Source organism: Phallusia mammillata, chromosome 6 (assembly GCF_965637545.1).
Source record: "Phallusia mammillata chromosome 6, kaPhaMamm4.hap1.1, whole genome shotgun sequence".
In the NCBI taxonomy this organism is placed as follows: domain Eukaryota; kingdom Metazoa; phylum Chordata; class Ascidiacea; order Phlebobranchia; family Ascidiidae; genus Phallusia; species Phallusia mammillata.
The window spans coordinates 21,009,286-21,037,172 of record NC_137257.1 but is presented as its reverse complement, the minus strand read 5'-3'; the positions used below and the strand labels follow the sequence as shown (position 1 = coordinate 21,037,172).

The 27,887-nt window shown below is 36.6% G+C and overlaps 2 protein-coding genes across 3 annotated transcripts; both read left to right on the top strand.

The window, feature by feature from the left end:
* The first annotated feature begins 416 nt into the window (after positions 1-416).
* Positions 417-16,739, top strand: LOC145232246 (microsomal triglyceride transfer protein-like). The gene is made up of 20 exons (XM_080096802.1): positions 417-560; positions 630-761; positions 884-966; positions 1,249-1,377; positions 1,587-1,694; positions 1,774-1,890; positions 2,099-2,244; positions 2,687-2,772; positions 2,880-2,965; positions 3,421-3,581; positions 3,954-4,122; positions 4,342-4,455; positions 5,174-5,389; positions 6,580-6,794; positions 7,140-7,238; positions 8,848-8,968; positions 9,578-9,805; positions 10,946-11,070; positions 11,802-11,972; positions 15,381-16,739. The coding sequence occupies exons 1-20, from the start codon at positions 503-505 to the stop codon at positions 15,523-15,525; spliced, it is 2,709 nt and encodes a 902-aa protein (XP_079952928.1). The 5' UTR covers positions 417-502; the 3' UTR covers positions 15,526-16,739.
* Positions 16,740-18,429: 1,690 nt separating this feature from the next.
* On the top strand, positions 18,430-27,164 carry LOC145233013 (uncharacterized). Of its 2 annotated transcripts, none has more exons than XM_080097678.1 (13): positions 18,430-18,709; positions 19,107-19,302; positions 19,778-19,897; positions 21,084-21,219; positions 21,440-21,607; positions 22,059-22,168; positions 22,573-22,623; positions 23,016-23,151; positions 23,479-23,547; positions 23,684-23,896; positions 24,089-24,321; positions 25,241-25,680; positions 26,236-27,164. In XM_080097678.1, the coding sequence occupies exons 2-12, from the start codon at positions 19,121-19,123 to the stop codon at positions 25,674-25,676; spliced, it is 1,854 nt and encodes a 617-aa protein (XP_079953804.1). In that variant the 5' UTR covers positions 18,430-18,709; positions 19,107-19,120; the 3' UTR covers positions 25,677-25,680; positions 26,236-27,164. The 2 variants fall into 2 exon arrangements, with proteins under 2 accessions (XP_079953804.1, XP_079953803.1); XM_080097677.1 differs by having other exon boundaries at positions 18,431-18,720.
* The last annotated feature ends 723 nt before the right edge of the window (positions 27,165-27,887 follow it).

Here is a 27,887-nt window from a genome sequence, read left to right as displayed (position 1 = left end):
GGTTCGTAACGCTGACTGTAAAGTGCGTGTGCCATCAACAAAATGTTCAGTTTGTTAGTTTTCCGCAAGTTTACAAGTTTGGGTAAACACTGGTTTGAACACAAGATTAGATTATGTGTTAAGGTAGACGGTAACTTTAATAGCACCAGCCTGGCAAGATTACAAAGTGGCCATCTAGCTGTGACGCAATAGGTAGCAAAAAAGTTGTTCTTTGTTGGTCGACAATTTTCATCCAGTCAGCTGGTATGTGACGTCATTGCACGCTTTACCGGGTTTCTATACATTTGTTGTTTTCATCGATGGGAAGCACATGTTTATCATCTACTACTACGTTTTAGTAATTTATTACAGACAAATTTTAACTTGTTGGCGTTGTTTTGCTGAATTGGGATGAAGTAACTGTTTTGGGGCTACTTCATGATTCTGTCTTTTCAGGTTTTCTGTATATAGTACTTTTTATTTTCTGTAAACCCAAGCTGCAAAGTTTAGTTTTCGTTGCACAATGCATTTTATAGCTGAAATATTTTGCCTTGCCTTATGTGTTTGTTGTAGCATCACAGGTAAGCAAAAAGCAAAGTTAACATATATTTTTTTGTACTTTAACCACTAATTGGTGCATTTTTATTCAGTGCCCGTTGGGTCATCTGGTCTCCATTTTGACCCTTCCATGTCGTATCGGTACAGTTATGAAGCGCAAGTTATTTTGAATGAAGCTGACATTGCGAATGAGGACAAAGCACACAGAATGCATGCTGACGTTGGTATGTGCAATTGCAACCATCATCATTTTGGAAATAAACTTTCTTTATACATATTTAACAAGCTTGTCATTTGCTTTGTAAATGTGTATCATCATCACATTTTAGTTTTTCGTTTGTTTCAGGTTTAAAAGTTGTGGCTGTGTTTGAATTAAAGGTGCGGTGGTCAAATCCGAATCAGCAAAGTGATCAAATTATTGAAATGGAGGTAATTTATCACCCTGCCAATGCAAAAATGCTTTTAAATAGTCATAGAGAGTTATTGTTTTGATGTGATTCAAAGTCCTAACTATTACAAGAAACATTAGCGGATTTAATTGTTTCCTCTATCTCTTGTGTATCCTGCTTTCAACCATAGTCTGATCATTTGTCATTATACTCCATCCTGTATTAATGTCTATTGATCCTGTTTTATTATTTAAAACTTATGCATTGTTTTAGAATTTAAGATGTTTATAAAGTTGATGCATTAAATTGGAATATTTGTTAGTTTCAAGAGGCAGAAATATTCAATGTCAGTGATCGTTTGAAGGAAGACAACAGTTTTCATTCAGTACGAAGGAGCAAGTCACTGCGCAGTATTATAAAGCCAATCATTTTTCGGTGGAAAGATGGAAAGGTCAGTAATGTGTTGTCAATTACCGTTTGAAATAACAAAATATACATAGCCACAATAAAAAGAAATTCATTATGTAACAAAATACATTTGCATAAGAAATAATGAAAATTTTGTTGTTGCATTTTCTACATTTTTTTTTATCTGGCACAATATAACTGTAAAGCTGCACAAAGTATCTTCTTTGTAACTGTAAATATTATTATTTGCAGGTGGAGGAACTATATGTCAGTGGTGGAGAGACGGCCACGTCGTTAAATGTAAAACGAGGAATGCTTGGTCTCATGCAGGTGCAGACAAAAACTGGCAAAAGACAAGAGGCAAGTATTGTAACTGCCTTATTCATTCATAGTTTTATTCATTCATACTCATTCATAGTTAATATATTATCATTTGCAGGAGGATCCTTCAGGGTTGTGCAATGTTGCTTTTGAGGTGGATGGAAATGAAGTAAAGAAAGTTAAGGATTTTGCTTCATGTGAAAATGATGAAGAGGAATTCACTTCACTTAGTCAGGTAAATATGTCAAGAGTAGTTGTTGATTTTTTAGATTTTGGAACAATTATTAAGTTTAAATAAGTTTTTTTGTTTTTTTACATCTGACATGTCATCACAATTTTATTTTCCAATTTTTGCAAAATTGTTTACCATGCTCAGATTGAATACTACCACTGGCTAAGATGTAGCATTGTAAACAGGTTTTGTTTGTATTTGTTCTTTACAGGTTCTTGGTGTAACAACTTCATCAACAAGTCGGGCTTTGTACACCTTGTCTGACGACTTGACCCACATTGTGTTTGCTGTTGCCATGGAATCCAACTCAATCAGGGTGAACGTAAAACAGGATGTCAGTTTGTTTGTGTTGGGAAGGTACAAAATGTTGGTTTTTGAATTAAATGCGTTGTACTGTTTGCTCAACTAAATGCATAATGTAAACAATTTTGTACCTGCTCAGTTAAACCCATGTGTATTTCCAAAATGTGTGTGAACAAATTTAAAATTGTTTAACTTTTTTTTCACCTGACAATTGTCCAAACAATTCAACATAATTGTGTAAATTTATTATGGCCCGTGTGTTTTTGCTTACAAAAACAAAAAACAGAATACATTCTGTTAAAAAAACAATTGCTAAAACTAAAATACAATTTGTTTAAGTAGTAGTAGTGTACCAATATTCACTCTTTTTCTATCAATAAAGGCTTTACTTAGAATTAAAAAAAATAACCTAACAGAAAACTTTTTTTATCATTAGTTTAAAGTTTAAACTTTAAACTGATGATAAATGTCGCTAACAAACATTTTTTTTTGCCAGACAGAAACTGGGTCTCTTGGATACAGAGGAACAAGGAACAAAACTTGCCAAGTCAAGTGATGATGCTTTGAAGTCGTTTGCAGCAGGTAAGACTGATGAAGCAAAAATTTTTTCAATGCATTTTATGCAACATCTGTGTGGGACAATTTGGCTGGATTTTTTTGCCAAAGATTTTGTATCCCTTGTTTCACAGAGAGAAGAAAATATGGTGAGAAATATCTCCGTTCCTCACTTCGGTCAATTCGTGACATTAAAGATTGTGCACAAGGTTGCCTAAATGTAAGTTCTTGCTTGCTTGAGTTGTCTGAACTTGATTTTGTACAGACATTTCTTTTACAGCCGATTTTACAAACCACATATTACTTATATGAATGATAAACGTTTTCTCATTTTCCTTTTGGCCACTTTTGAAGGTTAAATTTATCCCTTAAATTTTTCGTAACAAACTAATTTTGCAAAACATTTACCACTAATGTTTTGAAAAGTAACCAGTGTGTTATTAGCATGTGTGACATTTCAAAATAATATGGCCCAAACTATACAATCAATTTTATCTCTTGAAAATGTCAAATCTTGTGCCTTTTTATGTTTACCTAAGGTTAATAATGCTTGACTTAAGTATTGTAGTACAAATCGCTGAGACACTTGTGGCAGAACATATGTGTGTATGGTGTAGGTATACAGCTCAAAACCACCAATACCAACGAAAAACTGTAATCTTTTTTTGGTTTTAGATCAATGAAGTTTTAAATTTATACCACGATGAATTGACGAAGGACAACATGGCAAACAGTAGTTCTGTGCAAGCTTATGTGACTGCTGTGAGAGCTGCAAGGCAGGCAGATAAACATCAGCTAACTAAAGTTATGAAGGACAAAGCCAATGAGGATATTCGGTAAAAAATTCACAGAACATTTTTGCAGTTTAATAAGTAATGAATGTAATGCACTAATTTGTTGGAAATGTGTTTAACTTTTTGCAAACATTTAGTGTAATGCTCTTATTGGGTAAAACTATTGAAGTTTTATTCTTAATTGAACTGAATGAAGACAAACTTTTGTACTTGATATTTGTCTTATAGCAATCGACACAAAAATTGTTAAAAGTTGTACATTTCTGGTTCAAAATCTGTGTAACAAAGCTGTTAATGAGTTGTTGCAACTTTTTTTGTTAAATCTCAGCAAATCAAATATATTTGCATATTCATCCAAATCCAGTTTTTGAACTAATGAGTCCCAAACCTTAAAATATAGCTTATGTTTTCCAGCTTGACCCTTATTGATGTGTTGGCTGCTGCACAAACCTCTGCTTCACACTCTGTTTTAATGAAGCAACTTGATTTCACTAAGACAGAAAAGACAGGAGACATCGAAAGAGGATTATCTGGTATCGCATTTTCCTCTCATCCATCAGAAGAAGTTGTTCAAGATTTGAAGGTGGTTTGACAATTTTAAGTCGGTTTCTATTGACTATTGTTTTAATGTCCTTGCTTTGCAGGCAATAAATGTAAGTTTTGGGCTTTAAGTTAAAAAAATGTCGGTTCAACACGTAAAAAACACATTTTGGATTTTTTCCAAAAAATGGTTGTTTTTATTTGTAAAATGCAACCAGCTTTTAAGTGCAAGTTATTATTGCTCACTATTTATTTTTTTCAGAAAGTGTTTAAAGGAAAAATTGGAAGTCCCAAAATCAAAGAAACAGTGGGTCTTGCACTAGGAGCAGTTCTTAATAAATTTTGTCGAGCTCACCCAGATAACTGCAAGTCTAAGGTTGGTTGGTAGAGTAAAAGTTGTTACATGAAGCTTGCTCCATTTAACATACAGCTTCATTTGCAAATTTGCAAAATCAACTAACACTTACAATTTATATTGAAAATGATAGATTTTGAAACCAAGCCTTCTCTAGTCATTAAATTTAACACAGTGTTTAACGAATTAAAAATTTAATTTTGTGATTTAGGCTTAGCTAAGCCATGTGATTGAGGTAAATCGTTACAACACACATTTTAACTTTAAGAAATGGCATTGTTTTAGTACAGCCAACCAAAGTTGGTGGAAATGTGTAGATTAACTTCTAAATCTGACTGGACTTTTTAAAGAAGCTGTGTTGGTTTTTTATTGTTTCTGGCTGCATACTCACTATCGCTGTAAAAAGTTTGCTTCATAACCAAAAATTAAAATTAAATTTCATATGGAATGAGTTTCTTTAATTTCATGAGTTTGCACCTGGTCACAGCTAACAACCAGACATCAATACATTTTCAAAACTAGTTTATAATTATAATAAATGTGAATACCAGGCACTTAAGCAGAAAATTTAGGTGCAGTTGTTTTTCAATAAAACATGTATAATTACCAGCAAACAATTATTATCCACAAAATCGTATTAATTAAAGCTTCCACACCCATCGTAAACATTCTCAACTTAAAAATTGTACCTGGTCATAAGTTAAAACATTTAAACAAACATATTTTTTCTTGGTTCCAGACAGCCAAAGAGGTGAAGCAAATAATTCGGCAAGGTTTGAAAGATGCTGAATCGGAAGATGAACAAACTCTTTACATTCAATTTGTCCGTAACTCGGGTTTGCCCGATTTTATTCCATCTTTGCTGAATTATGCTGAAACCAGTGAACATCCTCTCGTGCACCACCTAGCGATCACTTCGCTTGGTGTCTACGACCGGAAGCACCTTGGAGAAAAGGTATAAGTTGTGTGGATTACTTACAATCGCATCAATGTACGTTTGAAGTGATTGGTTCTTGACTTGGAGGTTATTTAACTTTTTCAGGGCGTGATAGCATTGTCTTGCTTTAGTTTAGTGTAAGAAATGCCACATTGAAAATGAAAGACATAGATGACTAGCTGGGATCAGCCCTGAAACACACTTATGTAAAAGTGTGGAGCTTGCTGTGTGAATATGCACAGACAATATACGGAACTAACGTATCATCCGCCAGGTTGCATATTTAACAAATTTATCATTCAAAACAATACTCGTTGTTTTTAAGCACTTGGAGTTTATACGGCTTCTACATAACAATGAAGTAAAATCGTTGCGAGAGCAATTGGGTAAAACGTCAGCAAAAATTATTACGTTCTTTAGAACAACGAGATTTTGTGTCTAGATCCACATAAATCATGTTACCGTAAGATGGCAGTAGTGAGTCGTTAGTTTCGCACCATGATGCATGTGATCGACAAACCATTCGTGCCGAAAGAAAAAAAGAGGCCCGATCTGAAAAGAATTTTCTGTCAAATGTTTGTGGCGGAATCGTATTTCGCTGATACGAAAACTCATTTTTACACTGTAAACCAGTGGTTCTCAAACTTTTATTGTCAGGGCCAAATGGCATTTTTTAAGTGTGTAGGAAGCCGCAAAAAATCGAAACCTTGACTAAAGAAGATGAGTTTGAAAGCTAAAATAGCAATGTTTAGTGGCTTTCTGAGGTCTGGTGCGAGCCGCAAAATAAGTAGTTGGGAGCCGCATGCGGCCCCGAAAACCGAGTTTGAGAACCACTGCTGTAAACCTCCTTTTTTCGGGAAAAATATTCGGTTCAAACAACGTTGGCCATTTTACCGGCAGGGTTACTGGGTTGTTGTTATGACGAAAAAACGTTTTAAGCAAACAGTAAGACCTGGTAATACAGTCTGTGTCAACTTTGCAAACCTAACAAACCTGTCTAACCGCTAAAGAAAAAATAATTTCTGCTTTAGCACAAGCGACGCCCAACACGTACAAATATGCCCAGTAAAACTTTTAATGTTCAAGAAAAAAGTATTTTTTCTACAAGTTTCGTAAACTAGCTATCCAGTCCTACTTGTATTCTTTTGCTGGTTAAGTGATTTGTGTAGAAAAGACGATATTTTATCATCCATGTATTCTTGTTATAGGTCCGTGCAGTCATGAGTCGAATTTTTCATCAAAACCTCAACAAATATGAAAGCACAGTTCGTTCCGCTGCAGCCAATCTCTTGCTCATGTCAAAACCAACAGAGCGTGAAGTACAGAACATTTTCCTTTCTCTTCCCGAACTGAAATCGAGAGAACTCGCAAATTTCATTTTCGCCAGAGTTTTGGATTTGATCAAGACCAATCACCCTTCTAAGTACGCTGTTTTTTACCATTGCTGGGATTATTATACATTTATTTGTATTTAACCTTAAACTTCGACGCAACTTTGACAAAAATCCGGCGGTTTTTAGCCCTTTAGTGGCCAAGTGAAGTCTTAAATCTGAAATCTCAACTTCCAACGACCAAGTGGCCTGTCTAGTAATAAAAATCGGCCATCTATTTATTTTGGTACTTTTTAGACTGCCAGTTTTTTTTAAGCCCTAAAGGACACATCTCTCGGTATAGTTCGTATATTACGGATATAGGAAAAAGTAATGCGTGATATAGGAAAATTAGAGCTAAGTGTAGATTTAATGCCGTTGGCTTACTCTTTACACAGGGAAGTATTATTAAAAGTACTGAACGATCGGTCTTACGGGAATTACTGGATTCTGGCACAAGCAGGAATGGCATCAGCATATACTGGACATATTTATAAGTAAGATGGCATATCATTATTTACAAACTTGTGGCGTGTTATTACAAATCAACTTTATTTGCCCAAGATTGTTTTTCAAGATACAAGTTAAAAAAAAAGTTGTCAAAAAATGAATTACACTTTAATGCGATAGGTATGAATGCTGTTGGCATTAAAAAGATAAAAAGCGTTGTCGTGCCTGGATTTCGTCATCAAGTTTCAATGCAATGGTTCTCAAATGGTGGTCAGTTTTGACTTTTTCGGGGGTCCACAGTACGTCCACTATATTTGGCGATAAACTGGAGAAGCTTACATCATATTATATATTGAAAGATTGACAAAATGTTAGTTGTCAATATTCACATGACGTTTCTGGAAATTCGATTTTAAAGAAATTGATTTGAAGCCTAAATGCTTGTTATGTTCTTACTTTATCCTTAAACTCGAAACTGGAAAAGCCCACTACGTTTTTTTGTTGGGCGAATTGAGAACCACTGCTCAAATGCATTAGATGACTTCACCTAAAAAACAAGACTTAAAAATTATCGACTCCAAAAGTACTGGGACAATTGATTGGACCAAATTGCACAAATCAATACACCTGTTTGAAGATTACTACCAAAGACTGTAGGGAATGCAAAAATACGCTGTTTTAGCCACCAGTTACATAGACAAAACAGCTTAGATTCCATTCATTGTCACTAAGGCCGCAAATCTATTCTCTTAGTATCTACAAAATGTTGCATTTCCTCGCTAGCTCCTTTGAAGGCTTTAATTTCCTACAATGTTTACTTAAGATATTGTAAAATGCGGTTAGTACCCTCAGGAAAAGCGTGTTTGCCCTGGAGTCTCAAAGTCCTTGCTCTATTGACCCGCTCCTTTACTTAAACGACCTCAAAGGTCAAAGTTCGTGATAAGATCACTAAAGTTGCTTGAGCCAACAAGTTGACGATGCAGAAGTGACGCTGTGTGTGATCTTTTTGTGCTGTTTATGGGTTCCGGTAAAAGATCTTCTTTTAACTAACACTGCGCTACAAGGAAGGTTTTTGGCGCTTTATGTGTTAATTTGTGTTCTTGAGCTTTTGATTTTGAGTCGATTGGCCTTTTTGCGCTTTTGTATGGTTTTATACCACATTAAGTTATGAATTTATTGCATTTTTCCAATGTTGACAAAAACTGCCTACAAAAAAATAGCACTAAGAAAAGAATCAAATATCAACAAACGAAGTCACACTATTTTTATTGTTTTACCGCATTGTTGTTATTAAATCGTAAATGGCGGTTGTATAGAATTTTTATAAAGCATCCTGCCATAATCGTGTATGTCTAAAGTTTAAGAGGTTTCTTTAGCTTATGGCGTGTACAGTATCAACATATTAATCTAGAAAAAAAATCTTGTCTGCGGTCGGATTCGAACCCACTACAACCTACGGCTTTTGCCCTTTTAACGGCAAGGCTCCTTTGAATGAAAATCTTTTCCTTGAAACTGACCAAACCGGGTAGTCATATTCTGTGTACCTAAATGGTATGTGAACACCCCGGATTTAGGTTTCAAATATTCACGAATATATATGTGGCTTTCTTATCTCCGAATATTCATCATAAAGAAACGATGCATTCACTTTTGCAGGACCAACGATTCATTTGCTACATACGGTCTTTTTATGGAATACAGCAACGCAGGCATGATGCGACGTACTGCTGTTGATTTTAGTCTCCACAGTCCTGAAGACAGCATTGCTCTTACGCAGGTAACATTAAGGATATTACTCTAGGTTACAGTTTAAAACCTATGTGTTTTGTGCTGTTTTAAAAGACCTATGATATTATATTTCCTTGGGTCTCTTGTATACAGCGTTTTGTCGCTGTCACGTATGCTGTTATGCTGTAAAGTTGAGTAGGGTAAACAGCATTTTGAAATGCGATTGGGACTGTTATAGGACTGGGATGAGGTTTTATGATAAAAACGTAGTTCGTAATTTTAAATATAGTCCCTAACTGTAACCCGGTTGCACTGTTAATTTAACAAACTGTGTTCTTTACGCTCTCTATCGGGAACTTTGTCTGCTGTGAGTTCTTGTGTTAGTAGCTTTGCCAAAAAACACACAAGCACACTATAGACAGGTTGGCTAATTTCCGATAGATGGCATCAAGAGCATAGGCGTTTGCAACGGCAATAATTGCTCACTCAACAAATTGCTGACTGCCATTGCAAATGCCTATGCTCTTCACGCCATCTATCGGAAATTAGCCAACCTGTCTAGTGTGAGTTCTTGTGTTAGTAGATCTACCAAAAACATGGCTTATCTCCACGGCGAAACCACTCTGCCGAAATTCAAATACCGAATTTTTATTTCCAGTTGGGGATCGTGGCGCAAGGATTGGAAGGCTTGACCGGAAGTGTAGCTGACGAAGGCGAAGAGAAACTGGACTCGATGGTGGGAATGGCTTCCGCTATGATGGGGGTCAAACTTCGACCCTTGACCTTTTTCCGGGGTTACAGCAATATGATGTCATTGATTTGGTCAGGAAGTTCTGGAGATCCCACTGGTGTAGAAGCTATGCTTTTGCTGACTGACCATTTTCAGGTAGGGAAGTAGTGGTTGGTTTTAATTGTTAAGACAATAACATACCATGCCAAGTAAGATGGTACCAATTTTCTAGACCTTAATTTTAACCGTATAGCGAACTTTTACCAATTCCGAAAAATGTGTTGTTTGCGTTTTTGAAAATTTTCGATTCCGAAAATATAGTGAACTCTATCCGAAAAATGTGTTGTTTTGTATCGTTGTGAAACTGTTCTTTTTTCAGTTTGTAATATATTAACCCGTTGTGTTGATTGCTGCCAAACGCAAATTAGGGTGGTTCAAAGTGGGGCCCTTTTTTGTTTGCCAACGCCTCTTGCAAACATACCTCTTGCCTGACAAATATTAAAATGCCTGTACCACTAGAAAAACTACTACGGTTAAAAAGCGGAAAAGTCTTTGTTGAAAAAACTAAGTTGTAACACTAAGCAAAACAAACATACATTACAAAATTCCTCTCCCTTTTTTTTGCACTCGTTGCACAAGCTCCATTTAAGCTATTATTAAACGTTCAATAAGTGGCCTAGCTCGTCATATACTGTTACTGGCAGTTCGGGTAGTATTACGTTGCTACAAAGCGTTCTGCGCTATTTGAAAGCCACTGGAAACCCAGCAACAAAGCTCGTAATTTGATTTAAGTTTCCTGCCCGTTGACACGGCACTTTGGTAAATGGAAGGAAACGTTAAACTCCCCAGTCCCCGTGTTGCTCAATTACGGGGAATGTTGTTAACCACGTGTACGCTACGATTTTTATGAATGGACTGGGACGGTAGTGCCGTAGTGGGACCGGCTAAATGTGTTTTTGTTGTAGTTTTCCTGTAGTGTAAACTTTCGCTGATTGGCTTTTTCGCTTGTTGCGCCCGATTGCTACAATGGCCAATCCCTAAAAATGATCACATAAATACTTTTGATGTATTGCAAATACACTAAACCTCGGTTAATCTGGACATGTTTGGACCAAAAAAGTTGTCCGAAGTAGGCGAAGATCCGGATTAACCGAATCTCATTTAACCGATGTTTACTGCAGATTATGCTCGGACCAGCTTGACTTTACACACAAAGTTTGTTAAATTCACACCCGGTTTAGAATTTGGCGACGTTCAATCTTCCAACTTTTTACCAACTATTTTTATTATTTTCAGCACATCCTGTTGGCTTCTGGACTTCGAGTCAAGGCTGAAGTGTTGGGGGCAATTTCAACAAAGATTACCGCCGAAATAGCATTCTCCCTGTGGAACAGAAATGTTGAGATTGTTACAACTAACGGGTATGATATACTCACAATGTGTAAAAAACATTTTTTGTATATGTGTATCATTTAAATACTATTTTAATAACCTAGTAAAGTCGGCTATACCCGCCATTGGCCGAAATAGTAGGATTTTGCTATTTACTTAAAATTTACGTCATAGACATTCTTCAACTATGAATGCTGTCGGTGATACGGTTCCGTAGTTTTGTGTTTTTATGGGCTGTTTAACCATGGCGAAAATATGTTAATATAGGAGTGCGCACATCTTATAAATAAGAGAACAGTTTCCAATAACGTACTAGCTTGATAATAAATTGCGTGTATTTGGTACAATTTGTAGATAAAAGTGTATGTCTGCTGTGTGTGTTAGTTGATTTGTTTGTTAAATATTGCTCAAATGATTTTGTAGTTTGGTTGGCACGAATTGTTTCAATGGCCCCAATTTTTTAGCAGTAACAGACTACTTTTTTAAACTCATCAAGACTCCAGAACTCGACATAAAATTTAACATGTTTACATAACACATGATACGCATTACATAAACAAATATAAAGGATGGGTATTTTAGCATTTAGAAAACATTTTACAAACTTGCAACTGTTTTTCATGAATTTTTTGCATTCACTGGCCCCTCAAACCAGCCCACACAAACCCAGAACCCCAGTTGAAAACCACTGTATTAAGAAATCAATACTGTTGTCACTTTTGTGTACTTATACAGTATGATGAACATATTTTTATTTCAGTGGAGCTCTAACAGTGCAATGTCGTCTTACTCTTGAATCTCCGATTGTAAGAGCGATTGTTCGGAATTCTTTCGATGCACAAACAGGTTTACAATTCTCAGTTTTCACCGATTTCTCATCATTGCCTCCAAAATCGTGTATGAGACTTTCCTATCCTTCGTTTGAATTCGAGTAAGTTGCATTATTATGGATACTCGTTCCTTGGCAGCACGGAGACCACGGATTGTTTTAGTACACTTTTGTGTTGTGTATTTTTCGCTTGCTGTCAAGGATGAATTGATTTTAATGTTTTATCAAGAAGTAATGGTTCAAACGGATTTAATACCACAAGTTTGAAAATTCGTTTATTTCCAGGCCAGCATCAGTTAGCTAACGTATACACAACAAATGTATTCCGCTTACGTAAGTATCATCAGTGTCTGATTTACATAGAACCTAATTCCAATTTACTTCTTAGATAAGAAATATTGAAGGTTATGAACTATAGCCTTTGACCCCTGTTGACCTATTGGTTGACCCACGGGACCCCAAAACGTAGAATGTAAAAAATGTTTGCCCTAAGCACACACTACAAAAATGCCTTCAAAGGATAATTTGAGGCTGGATGCAAATTGATTTTAGTCTTACTTCAAGTTATTTGTTTCAAGGCGCCAAACATTTCTTAACTGAATAAGTTCTGGTGATACATGTGACGTAGTTGCTATACATTACTTTGTGCTGGAAACCGTATTAGCGTTTTATTAAAGCGTTTTGGCGTGGTTGACTAAACAAGGCAAATACCTATTACCAAGTTTGTATACCTACACCAGTGTCGTGCGAAAAAGGAAACAGGATAGAGAAGTTATAACTGTTGTTTTTGAAAACAGTGTATTGGCTTATGTGCTTATCATCAGCAATTTCGGACCTTGTACTTAGATATTTTGTTTTTTGTTGATGTGGTTTCTATATTCCAACACGCTAAGGTAGATAGTCTAGGAGTGGTACTTATTTTTTGTTGACACCTATTATTATCAAGCCGTTCGTGTCCAAACGTGAAGATCTAAACAGTTTATGTGCTATATAAGATAGCTGTAGGTGATTTGAGTTCATGTCGTGTTTGCAACAAGCTTTTTAGTGATGTAACTTGTTTTGCACTTGCTTTAACCCTTACGGCAAAATGACTCAACGCCAGAGCATGACAAGTACTTCTACGGGGTGCTTCAAATAACGCGTGCCCGTGGAATTTGAGGGGGCGATCCGCTGCATGCCCTTTCAAAGTATGTGTGGGAAGCGGTTGCTGGTGTTATTTTGCTTTCAGTTTCTGATCCCGCGGTGTATTTATTTACCGCCTACAATTGTAGTTCCTATTCGATACCGTTAAAATCACATGACAGAAACGGGTTGACGTAATGCAGTTTTTAGTAATTTACGTATGTCAGACTTTGGTCTACTGTGCAGATTTTAAGTTTTAGTCCCTAAAAACTTGAAAATGTATGTCTTTAAATTTTGCGAAATTGTCAAAAAGTTTACATTGAGGGATAAGTTTACCAAACAGTTTGCCATTTTAAATTGGAAACAGCAACTATATATTTAGTGTTAAGTACGTCACTTGTGTTGCGCCTGCGTTACATCGGTTAGCTTGGGACCGGTAAGCTTGAGAATTAAAGTAAATAGCATAAAAGTCAGTGCCAATTATATGACGTCATCGCTTTGGAATGTAACATTTGTCATTATTGGATTTGTGACGTCATTTCTCTAATGCTGTTAGATCTGTTACTTGGAGTGAAGCACAATGCGTAAATGACAGATCAAAATGATAAATTAGTTCAAATTTACTGTACATGCATGAAACTCAAATTATCAGGTATTCAATTAACAGAAAACGCATAGTACACAAAAAATGTAACAGAAGAAGATATTTTACATAGGTTTGTACACTTCCCAGTGTGTAAACGGGGTTATTTTGAGCGCAGCGCACATAAACAGTAATTATTCTTATTCCATTTTATTAGTGTATGCAACAAAGTGCAAGTCTTCCTTTAAACCCTCGTAGCGCGATTAGAGACTGACTAAAATTATACGTTATTGAGTTTTCTGAATCTTAAAAATTCGCCGTAAACGCCCCAAAATATCCAAGCCTCTCTGCAAATATTGGCATGAAATCCGTTGAAAAGAAATTCCTCTACACTGCGTGACACAACAGCCACAGGAAGGAATAGAATTCGCCTTCAAAATAAATATTACTTGAGAGGAAAGTCAGTTTCGCCAGTTTGATGAAAATGCCGTCTTTCGGATGTTTTTGCATCGCTGTAAATCAATATACTGGTGGTGGTCTAGGTTAGGCTTTACATCTATGCTATAATTTTGAGCCCTTTGCATTTACTTGTGTGGCATTTTGTTTATAATACCTCTTGAAAGCCTGTATCTATTGGGTCCGATTGATTTTGCTACGGTTCTAACTAATTAGCAGCATAAACAATCTTTTTAACTTTTTAATAAACTTTATGATAAATCGTTTCGAGTAACAGAATAGTTAAATTTGATCCGTTCGGTACGCTTGGTTTGCTTATCAATTTTATTTAAACCCCTTGCGTTTTGTCTAACAACGAATGACCAATTACACTATTCGTTTAAAAATGCATTTGACAAGAATACAGAACCGAAAACCACGCTTTAGTTGATATTCGTTAGCGTGAAACAATTCCTTTCTAAACCTAGCTCTGCCCACCAAACTTTGAACATCCAATCATTTCACACCTTGCTCTTGTCTGTTGGACCAATACATTCCGTTGCGCCCCCCTAGTTAGAAAAACTATGTTGTCAATCGCAATTTAACTCCTCACAGCTGTTTCAAAACCGCCCGTGAAGTAACATCCGTATGACCCCGTGACCTTTATCCGTCAGCAAAGCGCTGAAGCGGAACCGAAATGTACTGGTGTGAGTTCTCATGACCTTTCGTCTTCGGAACCCACGTTTTGTGGTCTGCCGCACATTTTTTCGACTCACGTCAATCCCGGCGCTTTCAGCTGCAACTAGTGGTGCGTGACTTGCGCAGTAACGCGTGGTAGTGAACTTTGACCCTAATACGTGGGCTCCACGTGCTACTAAAGCCTCCAGGCTGAGATTTGTTCTTTGTTTTACTTTGTTTCAATGTATGTTACTGTTTATCACAAGTTTGGGAAATGTTTATTTCCAGGTTAAAATCAGTTGAGGAATGATCGTGTTTGTGAAGGAACTATTGTCTTTTTCTAATTTTAATCCCTTTTATTGCTCTCTATACACACTGAAGATGCTTTTTAGCGAAATTAATTTGTTTTCATAACACTGGCAACTGATTTTATTCTGGAAATAAACATTTCCCAAACTTGTGATTTATAAAATGAATGGTGGAAATCGTTGCGAAAATGGCAATAGAACAAGGAATGATCCCAACATCATTTACCAGGATTTATATGTAACTGTATTATATATTTTTCTTCAGTCAGACAAACGTTGCAATTTCCTTAGTCGTATTGCAGTAACAAAGACCTAAAAATAATACTAATTTATTAATATACATATCCTTGTGTTATCGCCCTAAAACTTTTGCAATTTGTTAAGGACATCGTTGAGAAAGTTTGAACGAGTAAAAGGATCGAAAAAGCGACTTCTCACTTTACGAAGACGCCGCTCTCAAGCCAGGGGTATAACCCTGCCCCTGCACCAAGGAAACTCTCAGATGTGCACCAAAATTGTGACGTCATAATAGGGGATGTCCCCCTACTTCTTTGCTACGTCACGGCTCGTTAATTCGCTTGAACTTTATATGAAGGCGTCCCGTGGGTTTGGAGTATAGGAAATTGGAAAGATGTATTTTTTTGACTTTTTTTCGAATCGCAATTTTAATGTCCAATGCAGCTTCTGTGTGTAGCTCAGAAGAACAATAACTGGTGCAATTGAATTATAACTTCTCGCAGTGTGTTCAGTAAAAACCGTTTCAGTACAAAAATGTGTTGTCGTACAACTTATCCGCATGACATTTTATGTGTTAAGACATTATTTTTTGTATTTTGTGCCAACTCTCTTCCAGCAATGCATGTTTTGAATTAAAGCACCATTCTTCCGCGTTTTCTTTAATTCTCCTTACGTTAACTTCCAGACCTCCGCTTCCACGTACTTATTCTCGGGATGATTTACTCTGTCACATTTTAACCCTTATGACTTCTGATACACCAGGGGTGCACAACTTTGCAGATAAGAAATATCTGGCCTCTCACACTATGTGAAGCATATGAAAACAGTGTACTATCGTTTTGTTGAAAAAGCTATTTTTCTAGATAACTCGCTTTCCGATGTGGAAGTTCGTTTTTATCAATAAATATACCGGAGTTAAAAGGGTTTTTTTAACGAAAGGCTGTTACTATTATGCATTTGGACATTTCATTTTTTGATTCGGTCGGCAATAGCGAAATGGTTGTGTGCCCCAGTAACAGAAATAGCATTTACAGCAAATCTTCGTCAAGCACATTTAATCCACTGTTTAAATTTCACAAAAACATTGACCGAAACATTTTCCATGACTCATGTCCCAAGCACGTTATTGCTCACACCAGAAAACTCCGTAATTCAATTTTAATTCCATTTCGAACCGCTTGTGTTTTTGAGGCATTTTTTTGCGCGAATAATTGAACTTGCCACCAAACCATCATGGGGATTTAGAAAACCTATTCCCTTTTTTTTCAAAAAAAATCATATTGTCAAAAACTGCATTTTTACAATGTCACGCTTAAAAAACAGTATTAATCATGTGTTTATTAATCGTCATTTGATCACAGCCCAGTATTTTTGCGAAGATATTAATTTTAGCCAATGTTTGCAATTCGTTGTTATTCGCCACTGTTGTGTTGATTTGCTATTTGTCGAAAAACGATTACAACTTCCTATTGAAGTGTTGCAATTGAAATTATTTTTCCTCCTGCAGTCGTCGTTTGTTTCTCTTATCGCAAAAATTGCAATCGGAACAATTGAAATTCTGAAACTATATTTATGGTAAAAACCGATGCTAAAAAGGGGATTAAAATCAAGTATTGTCTCAAAAACGAATAAATTTTAAGATGTGTTTGTCTTTGTCTCAAAAGCAATAACATGAAATCTAATTTGTTGTCATTTTTAAAAGTGTTGAAAATTTGTTAATGTCAAAAAGACTATTCGACTTTTCAAAAATGGGATTTATGGCCCCAAACACTTTGTTATTTTGGAGAATCGTGAATGCAAATGCTCCTAAGCTCCTAAGTTACTTCGTATACTTGGTAAATGTTTGACATCGTTTATCAGGTCGTAAACAGGATTTAACCTCTAGTACACATTCCAACCCTTCTGGCGACACTGTGGAAGCTTCCAACGGATTCCATAATCAGCAGTGGGATTCCTTTGTGACAAGACAAGGACTTTGTGGCCACGTTGACATTTCCTGACTGCAAAGCATTGTTCGTTAAAGTTTAGCCTTGAGACTTGTTAAAAAACTACAAATAAAATTTGGCCTATTTGGCGCCAGTTTGTAATTTGGGGAGACCAAAGTTGACTGATTTTGTGGGTTTGATCAAATCAACTACCTTGTGTAAAGGTCAGATAACCACAAGGATGTTTGCCCTGCAGTAAGATCGTACATTTCAAATGTCTCTACGTACCTCTTTGCTGACAAAGTTTTTTCGAGAAATCGTACGCGAAGTATTTTTTACTGATTCTGGTAAAAGGACTTTTAATAAACTCATTAGGTTTCGATCTCACAACCTCTGCTTGTGACCCAAATGCTTACCAGAGCTGCAAACGAACCCAAGTTTCGATTCAAAGCAGTAGCCTAAGTAAAATCCAAAACATTTTTTAGCCTCAAAACTCATCAACGAAAGGTAACAATAACGCAAAAGTGGTGAAGTTGAAACCTAAGCCTAAATGCGACTCAAAAAGCCCGCCCTACTAAACGCTCTGTCTAAAGCTCCAACGCAAAATACTACTTTGACCATAAGTGGATAAGTTGACGGGAAAACGCACATGCAATACTTAGCACACTGAAAATCAGCTACAATGACGTAGGTTTACTTTAACACCTTATGAAGTGACGTAAATGTATCGGAAAATGCCTCGAGGTTGCATTCAAGTTATTTTTGTATCACCTTATACACCATTGATTAAAATAAGCTCCGATAGACGAATTGCTGCAACACGTATTTTAAGCCTCAATGGCTTATAAAGGTGTTACCTTTTGTATCGAATGGGAACGCTTTAATCAAATGCAAGAATGTAGTGAATTTTTTGTAAGGTCATGCATGTGCTAACTTTTTGTTTACCTTATGCATATTGTAAGTTTATTTGTGGGCATTCACTTTCAAATTAAAAGAAAAATATCGCCGATCCTGCATAGTTTAGGCTACCTTATTTGCAGGATTATGCACAAATCTGATTAAAGCGAAATTCGTTTATTACGCAACAAACGGAAAACGGAAGGATTGTTTAAACACGCTGTTTCCGCTTTAAAGCCTCGTCACCACGTGGGTTTCCTTCCAAGTTCCTGTCTGAAAGACTTGAAAAAAGAAATTCCGCTTCGGTACCACGCTGAGAAAAAGGTGGCGGCTTGGTTAGGTGACGTCATTTTGTGGCTTTGAAGTCGATTTTTTCTGCAAACGAACATTGCACAGTTACCTCGCTCGCTGAGCCGTTTCTGTGAATGGAGTTTGGCGCAGTTATCTTTGCTTTGGTATGCGCGCAGCGTGAGGAATGTCTTTTTTCGCGTAGGTGGTTTATTTAAAAAGCCAGAGCGCTTTCCTGTAGCGTGTATTCGTGTGAACTGTGAAAGAACATTGCAGTCAACCTGTTCGTCAGGTTTTTGCAACCCTTGCTATTGGGACACTTGAAATAAACTGGATTAGAAGACAGAAGCGCGGATTTTGTGTTAGGTGGCCACATGGTTTGTATTATAATTTTATTTTTTGACTTTTCAACTATGCTACAATAAAAAAATTAAACTGTCATTAAATAAGTGGGTCAATGGTATGCATATATTTATTGCATACTTTCACTTTCCATAATTCAAGCAAAACTTATTTTAACTGCTCAGATCAAATGTCAAACTTCAATTTGAAAAAAGATTATCTTTTAGAAATACTTGTGCATTGAGTGAAAATAAAACAGAACGAAGCATTACAATGAAGGAAACAATTGGCCTATTTTTAACAATTTTGCCTTATTGAAGAGTAATTTAATCAAAAATATAACTGCCAGAGAACTTGTGTATAAAGAATACATCATGCAGACGTTGCCTCGTTTACCTAATTCAAAAACTATATTTTCTAGATTGCAACGTGGTGATGACCACATTGCCCCAGCAAGATGGGGACGGAGTTAATGAACCTCGTGCTTCTTTGGATCGACATTCGCATGAAGCTGATGAATGGAGTTCAGGTCGATACAGGCCAATGGAAGAAATAGGAGTTGGTGCGTATGGAATTGTATACAAAGCAAGAGATACAAGTCCAGACGCCGACCATGGGTACAAATGGTTTTGAAACATTTTTTTAAAATTTTTAACAGAGTTACTTAATGCAATTCGTGGCAAATAAGTTGTTGGGTCATATAACATAATTGGTAAAGTCATAATCTGCCAGGCCTATCAAAGGCGTTGTACCGAATCATTGGGAAAGTCATCTCATTATCTTAAAAATCTTCGTTGCAACCCCGAATGTCCCCAAAGTAAACATTTTTACATTATGTCCTGCTTATGCAAACAAATAATTTAGCATTTTACGTGTTCTAAATTTATTGTAAACCTAGTTTGAACCAGAATTAATGTACAAAAAATTCTCATTTCTTTTTTAATCCTTTATCTGTTGTTGGTTTGAGGAAAATCCTCTGGAAAATTGGCAAAAAACAAATCTTGTTAGATATTTACCCTTGTAAAAAAATTAAAATTGACTTACACACTCTGCAAAGAAGTCCCAGTTTAACCTAGTTAACCTTATCTCTAGAGTCGTTGCAATGAAGTGCCTAAGAGTAGAGAATACAGAGCAAGGTATGCCGCTAAGCACAGTTCGTGAAATTGCCCTTCTAAAACAGCTGGAAACACTTGAACATGAAAATGTTGTCAGGTATGTGTGATCACAATGACTTTTAACATTTAATTTTGCTAAAGTAAAGAATTTAAGTCTTTTTCTACAGTTTACTGAAATTTAAAATAAAAAAATGCTGTACATCTAGTGGTCAAATTTGAATTGCTTTTCTGACATGTAATTCCTTTTCAAAACCTGTTTTCAAATGATGACAAATGTGTTTTATTTCACAATGGAATGCTTTTGAGAATGCTTGAAATTCCATGCCGGCCCATTGAAAGTCCTTGATAATGGTGCTAATGACATGCTAGCCTTCCATGGAAGAAGACTTCTTTTATCATAAATTCTGAATTGTGTGGCACAAATTCAGCACTACATACTGTTTATCAAAAATATCTTTAAAAATACAAAATTTAGCATTTTCTTGGAAAAATAGCATTTACATAGAAATTGAAACAAGTTATTGTACCAAACATCCCAAATAGATTTGAGTTGTTTAACTTGCTATCAAATATCGCCAAATTATTTCCCACGAGTGTTGCTTGGCAGCGAGAAGCATTAAGGAAGGATGTGGCTTGATTTGCCATTTAATGAAAATTTTATCAGCTTTAAGCCACACTGAACTTGAACTAGTAGTGATGAAATAGTTTTTGTTTAGAAATTTTTTTTACACTGTTTGTCAAAAGATTAATCCAAATTTTGAACTTGGGTTTTGTATCTTTAAGAGCTTTTTTACTTTTTAAGTATACTAATTTCGCTTGTAAATTTTAAGCATTGACAATTAGTATGTACATTTTAAGCATTTTTCATAATATGCCATATATGCTGCATATTCTTTTGCATATTGATGTCCAATGAACAAAATGTTCTCTGAAATTTCACAACACTGGTTGCCGGTTCATAATTTTCTTTGAAAACAAAGGAAAGATTAATTTGACAAGTTCAGTTTTATCGTTCACCCGTAATAGGACACTGTAACTTAGTGACAGGAAACTATTAAGAGCTTAACACTGCCCTGTTTTGTATGTGACTTGTTTTAAAAATTTAAACTGTACATGAATCTACCAGTATAAGTTGTATGTTGACTTTTGATTAAAGGGTATTTCTGGTAGTTGTTCTCACATAGAATAGTCATGGAAAAACAAGCAAAACTAAAAAAATAGAAATAAAAAAATGTAACATAAAAGTACCAGTTTTGGGTTGAATATTCATTTTATTTTTGTAGAATGTTGGATATTTGTACCGGACGACAAACTGTGCGGGAAACTCAACTGATGCTCGTATTTGAATATATAGACCAGGATCTTGATATGTTTTTGAAAAACTCCCCAGAAGAAGGAATACCTGCTACTAAAATCAAGGTAACATAATCACAGTCAACATCACCAATAACACCTGTTTATCAATGCGTATTTTTACTTTACATCAATTTATTTTTGTTGCAGTTTATATGTATATTTTTATTGACTGTAATGGGAGAAATTAATTAAGGTACAATTACAAAGTGATGAATATGTTTCAATTTCAAACTCCACAGCTGTTAAACCACAATGCACAAACTAAAAGTAGCATTCTATACAGGATATCATGTACCAAATGCTGAACGGAATTGACTTTCTGCATTCCATGAGAGTAATACATCGAGATCTAAAACCACAAAATGTTCTAATCACAAACTCTGGCAAAATCAAGATCGCAGACTTTGGCCTGGCGAGGATTTACAGCTTTGACATGGCTCTTACTGCTGTGGTATGTTGCAATCGGCTGTGTGGTACTGGACAGGTTACATTTAAGTCATTTGTTCGCACATACCTACAGTACTTGTGGTTACTTTTGCAGGTCCTTTTAAATTTACCTAATCCACTTTATATTCTTTCATTTTTATGTGGATTTAAATTGGTGGTTTCAAACCTCTTTGCGGTTGTACACCGTTTTGTTTTTATTTATCTCATGTAAAAATAAATAAGATTAGCAGCTCGAAAATCTTTTAAACCTTTGCATCCAAGATTATTTTTTAACCACCTCACTAACCCTGCAAAACCCCTGTTAAGAATCTCTGTGTAAATTCTAATTAGTAATGCACTGTTACTGCCCAAACAAGTTAGACTCACACTCTACATTTTTGCAAATCAAAAGAAAAAGAAAAACATGTATATTGTCTTGGAGTAAACACTGTTAAAGATGTTGCTGCTGTGTATAGGTGGTTACTCTCTGGTACAGAGCACCTGAAGTTTTGCTGCAGGATAGTTACGCCACACCCGTTGATCTGTGGAGTGTCGGTTGTATCTTTGCAGAGTTATATAACAAAAGGTAAACGGCGTACAGAACTTTTTTTCTGCAGAAAGTATTTGTTGATGCGAAAGTAGGCAACTTGTATTTACCTTTGAGGGGAAATATGTTGATCAAAAACAAAACTGGCAAAAAGATTTTATAAATGTGTTGTATATGTAGTAAAAATCAGTTTTGTCATGATTGTCATTTCAAAGATTTGAGATTGCACAAGTGACAACAACAGCAGTTAGCAATAAAAAGTATGCACTGCATACAAGCTCTCTGGCAACTACGGTTCAAATCTTTAAAAAGCGTTTCAAACTACATTAATTTATGAATATATTTTGGAAACACTGCCTGCTGATTGGTTTTCAAATATTTGTACTACGTCTAGCACCTGGACATGTGTATTAATTTGATGACATTGTATTTTTTTGTTTTAGACCACTGTTTAGAGGAAGTGGAGATGTCAACCAACTACGAAAAATATTTGAGTAAGTTAAAACCTACTTGTTTTTAAGTGGTTCAATTATAAAAATACCACAATTGCATACCCAAAATTGTAACTGCTAAAAGCTACAGTAGGTAGGTAAACTTAGTTGAATACAGCCACTTTTAATCAATATTTAGTACACACTAATAAATTGCAAATATGAGATGACCCTGCAGAAAACAATATTTAACGACACACCTTTAAATCTATTATGTCACAGTGCCTGACAACACTGGTTGACTGAAGGGGTCTTTAACCTTTTTCTTCTCATGCACTCTTTTATAACCAATGCTGCCACCCGCGCACCCTTTGCCTTTTGTAGTGCACTCTGGGGTTCAATGTACACCCAGGCGAAAGAGTGCCTATGCCTTTATAAAAACTCTATTTTTTCAGATTTATCGGAAGACCATCAGAGGCAGAATGGCCACTTGATGTTGCCATGCCATTTACTTCATTTCCCGAACAGCGACCATGTTCGCCATCACTTTATGTGCCGAGGATGGATGCAGATGCTGTTACGCTTCTAATGGTATTTGGAAAATTCAATTTAATCTATTTTGTCTTTTACAATTAATTTACAAATTACATTAAATAGTCCATGACCTATTGAATTCATGTGTGGAATTAAAAATATGGAATCACTTTTACAAAAGCAACTCAACTAAAGGATTATAATGCAATCATTTTTAAAGAAGAAATAGGATAAAAGTTATAAACAGTAATGCTGGGTAATTTTTGCAAAATGTGTCTTTTTAATGCATTGAAATCTCAACCCACTAAATGAAATCGTGAACAACAACAAACAAATACACTTAGCACCATAAAGTTTACAACAAAGAAAGTTGTATATGTTTAGAAACTTCTTGTGTTTGACCCCAAACGACGCCTGACAGCATATGACTCGTTTTCCGAAGACTACTTTAAGGTAAATGCAGTTCATGAATATATTTCAACATAATACTTGTAACTGTAGTTTCGAAATGCGCAAAATACCCTTGGGACGCATTTAGCATTCACAGGAAGGCCCAAGTCAATTAAACCCCCATTGATTCATTTTTCAGGACCTCCCCGCTCAGTCACATGACCGCCCTTCTACGTCACACCGTAGTCACGTGCCTGACACGTCGTCAAGTCGACGCATGCAGTACGCCCGACAAATAACTGATCCACATGCAAGCGGTGACAGTCGGACACACGCCGAGCGCTCATTGGACACGGCGTACGGGGCAGAGACGTCCCATGAGGGGTACGACTGTCCTGACAGCGGTCCACAGGTAGGTAAAACCAGTAGTGGGATTCAGTCGGTTCGCACCGGTTCTATAGAACCGTCTCACGAAATTTTATGAGATCAGCGAACCGATTAGCTTTTGTGATAGAACCGGCTGACAAAAAATTTGAATCCCACTACTGGGTAAAACTCGTTTGTTAATTTAATGTTTGCCCTTGACTAATTTCACATCCAACAGGTCACTAGACACTCAACGATAACTCCCGGACTGGAACAAGTGACGACGCACGATACCGCAGACGTCACGAGTCGGCCACGTGCGTTTGGGAATCCCCTTCCGTTGGATTCAAAAGACGGTGCGTCCGGTTCCAGCTCCATGGTGCCGCCTAGTGCGGAGGAAAGCGCTTTTTTGACACCGCCCTCCGATTTGGCGTCATCATCCTCCGGTTTTATGACCTCATCGTCGTCAAGGTAACGGTTTAATGAAAGTGTATTGGTTTGCTGGGGACAGTGCACATTGTTTCGACTTGTAAGGTTTCATCAGTACAGCTGGTGACGAGAGACGAGAGATGAGAGTACTGATGAAACCTTACAGGTCGAAACAGTGTGCACTGTCTGCAGCGTATCATGTATTGGCTCTATGCTTTTGTATTGGTTTGCATTGTCCAGTTTTACGACTGCAGTTTGCGCAGAGTGTCTGTGAGTAAGAAAAATGGTTGTGCTAAATGACTGTAACGGTTTCGATTGTACGGTGCTTACTGCTTAGGGTGCGTGCCACAACATAAATTTACTGGAAACGTTCTCTTGCGTCGGCACTTGCCCTAAGTTTGTTGGGTTACATTATCTTTGCTGTTGAAAAACCACTTCTTTGTTTCTGTTGTGTTTGTCTGCAGTAGCATATACTTTCATGGTAACTATTCCTAAAGATAGTTGCGCATGGACGTCATGTTTACAAAATTTATTTTATTGTATCATGAAATCTTCAAAATGACAGTACGCCAGGCCCAATAAAGGTGCCGTACCGAATCAGCTGGTCACCAAGCATTCACCACCACATGACAAAGCGCAGGGTAGAAAAATCTAGCCTACGGTAGGATTTCAACCCCCGACAGGAGTCTTTCCGGGACTCGCGCTCTACCAACTGAGCTATACGCAGGCTCAGTGGAGAATCCGCCGAAAGTCGAATCACAAGCACCGTTGCCTGCCTCGTATGCTGCACATGTCAGCTTTGTAGTAGGGGATCGTCATTTCGACCAGTATCAGTTAAATTGTTAAAATGAACACAAATTCATAACTTGAGTGTATCGTGATCGCTGGTCCGCATAGACGCTTCGGGGATGATCCCAGTTATAAATTTATGTTCATTATGAAATCTTTGAATCTTTAACAGATCCTCATCCACGTCTTCGGATGTTGTAAGCGCTCCTGCACCCAGCACATCAACCGGATTTGCCGTCGAAGCGTCTTTGCGTCCACCCACCTCTCTTCCAGCATCAATAGACTCACAAAACACAGATGAGGTGCAGATCAGACGTTCTCGTTCTGAATCTTCATCCAACAGGATGTCATGGACAAACGATCCCTTGCCGGATCGACACCACGTAGCGCTAGAGTGTCAGGAAAGCGTACCTACTCAATCTTTTTCGCAAAATGAAACCGGATTTAGGACGCCTGTGCTTCCAAGAGCACCTCGCAAAGACCTTCATGAGCATGACATTTCGTCAGACTCCGCTCTGGGCTCGACAGCGTCATCTGGCGGTCACTCCACACAAGGATCATACAGCAGTGTTGAGGACGAAACCTCGCATTCCAAAACTGGGAAATAGTAAGGTAGACTTAAACGTATTTTTTGTTTGTTTTTTGCATATTTTTTTATCCATTGCAGTTCACGATACGGTTTCCTTTTGAAGCAGGGGTTAGCGAGATACAGTTTGTAGGTCAATCCGTCCTACCAAACCAAATCTTTCGGCCTGCAATCCTATTTTAAATTACCCACTTCAGATAAAATGTTCATAAAATAGCATTTATTATTTCAACAATATTGTGCCATCATTAAACGTAGTTTGTGTTTTGGTATTAAATTGCCATTTTCGTTTCGATTACTGAGAGTTAAATGTAATTTAATCAAATTAACTGAAATTGGCAATTTTCAATAACATTACTAGTACTAAATAAAATAAAATTGTGAGTTAACAGTTAGTGTGGCTTGTTTAAACCTCTCTGATTTCGGTTTTGGCCCGAAGCAATTTAAGATCGGGGGTTAATTTAAAACTTTGTAAAAATTTGTAATGTAAAATTCCCAAGAGGTAAAAGATATAGAACCTCTACATTAAAAAACACTTTGAAGTCAAAAGTTTTAATTTACAAGTTTCTTAATTTTCTTAGACTGGTATCTGCACCTACAACGTCATCAGTCACGTGGTCACGACAGGACACCATTGAGAGAAATGAGTTCAACATTACTGCCCTTCAGTGACATTAGAATCCGAATTACCAACGACCTCACTTCATTGCGTACAATAACAGCGCCTGCGTGGTACATTTTTCGCGACGTTTGGAAGTTTAATTCGAATGTCATAAATTTTCACATTCGGTGAACTGTGACTGTAGCAAATTCCGTTTGTTGCCACGGTAACAAATTGTGCCAAACCTATTTCCGCTGTACATTATATTTTTGTACACAATCATATACGTCACTGCCTCTTAGTCTCTGCAAAACTATTAATAATGTCGCGGTATTCCCGGTATTTCCTATTCATGTTGCAAAACAATGCATTTTACCGTACTTTACAATATTTCAAGTACACAATACTGCTCGTTCAGCTGCACGATTAATACAAGAGGTTTTGTTTCAAAGACTAAGCCCACACCAAACTCTTGTTTAAATCATTAGGTAATGTGACAAAATACGAATACATTTAGCCCATACTTTTTTATCTAACGCTAAGACAAATTAAATGTTTTTCAAAACTAAGACATTTTGGGGAGCCAAAGACATGTTGGCTGACCTTAGTAAAGATGTATCGGTCTTTTGCTCAATCAAGAATCATGTGATTTTGTAGCAAATTGGCCCAGTTTATATACCTTACTGTCTGCTACTTGTACGTAACATTGATTGCGGATGCTGCTGTTTTTGTAAATTTCCTTTCTTATTCTTCTTCGTTATGTTTTATGCGGTTTTTCTTCGTTGACTGTTATTTTCCACAACAGTAGTTAGAATACTGCCAGTGCTGCTATTTTGTTCCATTATTTTAATCTGTTTGTTTTTGTGTCGTATTCTTTCGTTCGTTGACAAAAAAAATCACCAAAAAGTTTTTGATGGGTACTTGCTGAAGTTATAACTTCTATTTGTGGGACAACAAGAAATCATTGCCCAAAGTGCTGACAAGGTTTCTAAAACGGATTGTGAAAACGCAAAAAGTACCACTGGAGGTTACAAAAATAAAAATAAACGTTTTATAAAATATAGGAGTTCTAAAAATGTTTAGATTAGTTATCAAGCAACACATTTCTCGGGAACAAATTCAGCATGAAAGTAAAAAATGATTAATTTTCTCCATACTTGCTTTATAAATACTCAACCGAACTACATCCGAAAGAAAATATGCACAACCTGCGTTCGCGAATACAAGTTTACGCGTACTTTTGAATAAAATGCATAGCTACGGTACTATAGCCAGGGTTGCCATACCGTCCTTATTTCCAAGATTTGTCCTTGTTTTGAATGGTAGTGTTTTAGTACAATTAATTGTCCTTATTTCTAAGAAATGTCCTTGTTTTTGACCTGAGTCCTTATTTTGTCTTGTTTTTAACATTTACAAGGAACAAACTTAGTGAAATGACAGTCAATCCCTGCTACAGGGAATGTAAATCTAGATCTGAGATGTCGTGAGATGAACAAAACATTTATCTACGTACAGGGAGTTGCTGGAACAGATTGTTTCTGGCAAAATATATGGCATTTGATGTGTCATGGATCGTATAAGTGCAAAGATTTGTTTTAAAACGTTTATTTTGTATCGTATGACAATATATTT